Below are 5,000 nucleotides of genomic sequence, written 5' to 3'. Positions count from 1 at the left end.
ACACTTGTTAATGTGTATGTAGTGCATTTTTTGCAACACTTTCACACGTGTAAGTTTTCCATCCCTCAGTGATAGCCATGCCCTGACACTGTCTCCGCCCTCAGCCTGCTTTGACCTCCTGCTTACATTTACATTTGTGGCATTTAGCAGACGCTTAAGACTATGAAATTAAGTCTGCGGCTCTCTGAGCAGGAGCATTTTGAAGAATCATATTGTGTATTTGGGGTGGATCCACATGCTGCTTGATTTGGCCCTCACACTTATTTCTCCAGCTGGGAAAATTCCTCTAATGTCTGGCTGTCTGACCACGCTGAGGAGGGTTAGACCCCATCCTCCCTGTCTCTCTCTTTCTCCCTGTCTTTTCCTCCCTTTCTCACCTTCTCACACACTATCTCCCTCCCTTTCCTCCCCCTATCTTGTTCCTCTATGTTTCTTCAGATGCTCTGTCTCCAGTGTGTCTCTTAGCAAATATCTGTCATTTAACTTTTCCACATTCCCCACTGTTCATTTATCACCCTGTGTGTGTGTGTGTGTGTGTGTGTGTGTGTGTGTGTGTGTGTGTGTGTGTGTGTGTGTGTGTGTGTGTGTGTGTAGATGTAGATGAGTGCCAGGCCATTCCTGGTCTGTGTCAGGGAGGAAAATGCATTAACACAGTGGGTTCCTTCGAGTGTAAATGCCCAGCAGGACACCGATTCAACGAGATCAGCCAGAAATGTGAAGGTGAGGACTTGACCTTTGACTTTACAATTGAATGTTGTTGATCAAGGTGGTATAAAAAACTTTGGAGACTAATGGTGTAATTGGGACTGTTCTGACCCATGATTTCATTACAGCGGGTTAGAACAAAGGGCAAACGTGAAATTCTGTCTGAAACTGTGCAAACCTGCCATAGAGACCTTTGAGGTGACGTACGTTTGACATACGATGATGCTGCAACAAATCGTTTGAGGTGTTTTGAGCAGCACACACGCTTCAAGTGGGGAAGAACAAGACAAGAAGTCAGAAAGACCTTTAACGAGCTCAAAACCCAAAAATTCAGCAACTTGTTCATGATGATCACCGGAGAACAATTCACATGTTAATCACTTCCACACACATACTTGCCAGATTTGGTCATGTGGGCTTCAACCTCTTACCAAAGATGAAGATGCAGAGATTGTGGAGATCTGGAGATCAAATCGCAGAAGGTTGATTTCCAGGACACGTTCCAGAAGAACGCTGGAGGTGCTGTATTACTGTGCAAGGGGACTATTTTGAAGGTGATCATGCGGAAACGTAGATAAATAAATTACTTTCTTGTAAACAGAGTGAGTCTCCATACTTTTTTGGTACCAACTCTTAAATGTTTGGCATTTGTAAACCTGAAATCCATAAAGATGATAAGATCCCAGGGAACTGAGGGCTGGGCTCCCACCAGGGTCATTTACAAGATCTGGGTTTGGATAAGTTCAAGACTTGGAAAAAATTGTAGATTAGAAGAGAATGGAGACATTAATGATTAGAGAAAGACAGAAATCCATTGCTAAACCTGAAGGCCAGTTCTCTCTCATTTTCTTGAGATGTTTTCTGTAGCACACAGATTCAAAAATCTGGTTAAGTGTCAAGATTTCTGCCACTTTTCTGCAGTAATAATGGTGTTTAAGATAAATACATGACAGGTTTGATCTGGTGCAGTGCAGGCCTTAAATTAACCCCACTTCTGCCCTTCAGTTTATGAAACATCTAAGATGAAACTCTGGCTGCAGGCTGGACGTCTGACTATAAAACTTAAATGTGGTGGTAATACAGGGGTGTGTGGTTGTTTATTTGACTCTGCAGAAAGAGACATGGGCCTGACTTTACTCTGCCATCAGCATTCAGACATTCAGCATCAGCATTCAGAGGCCATAGCGGGACATTTACCACTTTAACCAGCGCCATCTCTGTGCTGTGTAGCACCAATGGAAGGACTTCAGCGATAGCATCAGTGGAAGTGAAACTCAGTGGTTAGCAATAAATATTAATATATTATACTATAGGATGAGCTCTGAAGTTCTGTTGATGTTTGTTCTCTGAAGGATTTGGGTAATATTTAAAGATCAAGGATTGAAAGTTCAGGATAAGAATCAAGCATCAATTAAGAACAGAGTCAAGATATTATTAAATGACATTATATATTGTTTAGGTATGAAAATGTCGTGATGAAAGTCAAGACCAGAATAATATAAAGTCAGGATTATGGCCAAGGTCACAGGGTCGTATGGTTGATGAGGTTTCAGAGGTTTATAATTCAGGCTTCTCACTGATAGAGTTCTCCTGGTGTGTATGAAAGAATTTGCCCAGGCTTCACCTTGGAGACAGAGCACACACTCCATCTTCAGCTGGTGTTTGTTTATAAGAAGGGACAGAGCAGTTATTTTTAGTCCTGCTTCACTGAATTTATAAAGGGTTCATTACCAGTGCTGTGGAGTCAAACCTCTCTAGTGCCATGTGGCTTCAAGGAAGAGGAACAGACTAGTAGACCAGCCATGAAACACACACACACACACACACACACACACACACACACACACACACACACACACACACACACACACACTTATGCTGAGTGTGCCATGTTGAAAGGAGTCGATTCGGTCGTCTCTGCCCAGAAATAATAACATGGTTCCCAGAATCCCTAGAGAGTGTGTTTAAGAATTCCAGATAGGATTAAAATACAGTGAGGAAAATAAGTATTTGAACACTCTGCTATTTTGCAAGTTCTCCCACTTAGAAATCATGGAGGGGTCTGAAATTGTCATCGTAGGTGCATGTCCACTGTGAGAGACATAATCTAAAAAAAAAATATCCAGAAATCACAATATATGATTTTTAAACTATTTATTTGTATGATACAGCTGCAAATAAATATTTGAACACCTGTCTATCAGCTAGAATTCTGACCCTCAAAGACCTGTTAGTCTGCCTTTAAAATGTCCACCTCCACTACATTTATTATCCTAAATTACATGCACCTGTTTGAGGTCGTTAGCTGCATAAAGACACCTGTCCACCCCATACTATCAGTAAGAATCCAACTACTAACATGGCCAAGACCAAAGAGCTGTCCAAAGACACTAGAGACAAAATTGTACACCTCCACAAGGCTGGAAAGGGCTACGGGGAAATTGCCAAGCAGCTTGGTGAAAAAAGGTCCACTGTTGGAGCAATCATTAGAAAATGGAAGAAGCTAAACATGACTGTCAATCTCCCTCGGACTGGGGCTCCATGCAACAACTTACCTCGTGGGGTCTCAATGATCCTAAGGAAGGTGAGAAATCAGCCCAGAACTACACGGGAGGAGCTGGTCAATGACCTGAAAAGAGCTGGGACCACCGTTTCCAAGGTTACTGTTGGTAATACACTAAGACGTCATGGTTTGAAATCATGCATGGCACGGAAGGTTCCCCTGCTTAAACCAGCACATGTCCAGGCACGTCTTAAGTTTGCCAATGACCATTTGGATGATCCAGAGGAGTCATGGGAGAAAGTCATGTGGTCAGATGAGACCAAAATAGAACTTTTGGGTCATAATTCCACTAAACGTGTTTGGAGGAAGAAGAATGATGAGTACCATCCCAAGAACACCATCCCTACTGTGAAGCATGGGGGTGGTAGCATCATGCTTTGGGGGTGTTTTTCTGCACATGGGACAGGGCGACTGCACTGTATTAAGGAGAGGATGACCGGGGCCATGTATTGCGAGATTTTGGGGAACAACCTCCTTCCCTCAGTTAGAGCATTGAAGATGGGTCGAGGCTGGGTCTTCCAACATGACAATGACCCGAAGCACACAGCCAGGATAACCAAGGAGTGGCTCTGTAAGAAGCATATCAAGGTTCTGGCATGGACTAGCCAGTCTCCAGACCTAAACCCAATAGAGAATCTTTGGAGGGAGCTCAAACTCCGTGTTTCTCAGCGACAGGCCAGAAACCTGACTGATCTAGAGAAGATCTGTGTGGAGGAGTGGGCCAAAATCCCTCCTGCAGTGTGTGCAAACCTGGTGAAAAACTACAGGAAACGTTTGACCTCTGTAATTGCAAACAAAGGCTCCTGTACCAAATATTAACATTGACTTTCTCAGGTGTTCAAATACTTATTTGCAGCTGTATCATACAAATAAATAGTTTAAAAATCATACGTTGTGATTTCTGGATTTTTTTTTTAGATTATGTCTCTCACAGTGGACATGCACCTACGATGACAATTTCAGACCCCTCAATGATTTCTAAGTGGGAGAACTTGCAAAATAGCAGCGTGTTCAAATACTTATTTTCCTCACTGTATTTATAAGGCCATTCTGGTTGGATCTGTCTTGACTTCCTGGGAGGGATTGTCATGTCTCTGTCATTTTGCCATGATGTCATGATCAATTTAATAAGGAGAGACTGAAATAAAGCCTGAGTTCAGAAGGCACAATCCACAAATTCCAGCACTGCAAACCCACGTGTGTGTGTGTGTGTGTGTGTGTGTGTGTGTGTGTGTGTGTGTGTGTGTGTGTGTGTGTGTGTGTAAATGGCAAGTATCAGGTACAACAAACAAACTGTAGAAGTTCTAATGAAAGGGAAGTTGGAGCCCTGAAACACCTGGAGATAATGTTTTTTAAACAAGTTTACAGTCTGGTGTATTTGTAGTGTGCATGGAGATCATGAAGATCAATTTTTCTCTTTCAGATGTAGATGAGTGTTCCACCATCCCCGGGTTGTGCAGTGGAGGGGAATGCGCTAATACCATCGGTAGCTATGTGTGTAAATGTCCTGTGGGATACGACACGGCTCTGGATGGATCACGGTGCATCGGTGAGCTTCAGGATGAACAGTTCCATAACCATTTCTCCCAAAGACGAGTTTGAGTTTCACATCATGTACAGATTTTGTCCTGATCCCTGAAACAGATATGTGATCTGTTCTGAGGTGGGAAAGTGGTGGCTCTTGGGTTAATACTGCTGGGCCCCTGAGCAAGGCCCCTAACCCTCAACTGCT

General features: G+C 43.1%; 1 protein-coding gene across 3 annotated transcripts in view; it reads left to right on the top strand.

Moving 5' to 3' along the window:
• fbn1 (fibrillin 1) overlaps positions 1-5,000 on the top strand; it is a 126,725-nt gene that overhangs the window by 47,402 nt on the left and 74,323 nt on the right. For all 3 annotated transcript variants that reach the window (XM_083552174.1, XM_083552176.1, XM_083552175.1), the window contains exons 8-9: positions 595-720; positions 4,692-4,817. In XM_083552174.1, coding sequence (XP_083408300.1) covers positions 595-720; positions 4,692-4,817 — 252 coding nt within the window. The remainder of the gene's footprint in view (positions 1-594; positions 721-4,691; positions 4,818-5,000) is intronic.

The sequence above is a fragment of the Silurus aristotelis genome (assembly GCF_946808225.1).
Source record: "Silurus aristotelis genome assembly, chromosome: 10".
NCBI lineage: Eukaryota > Metazoa > Chordata > Actinopteri > Siluriformes > Siluridae > Silurus > Silurus aristotelis.
Note: the sequence above shows the minus strand (reverse complement) of the source record. Positions and strands in the feature narration are given on the sequence as shown.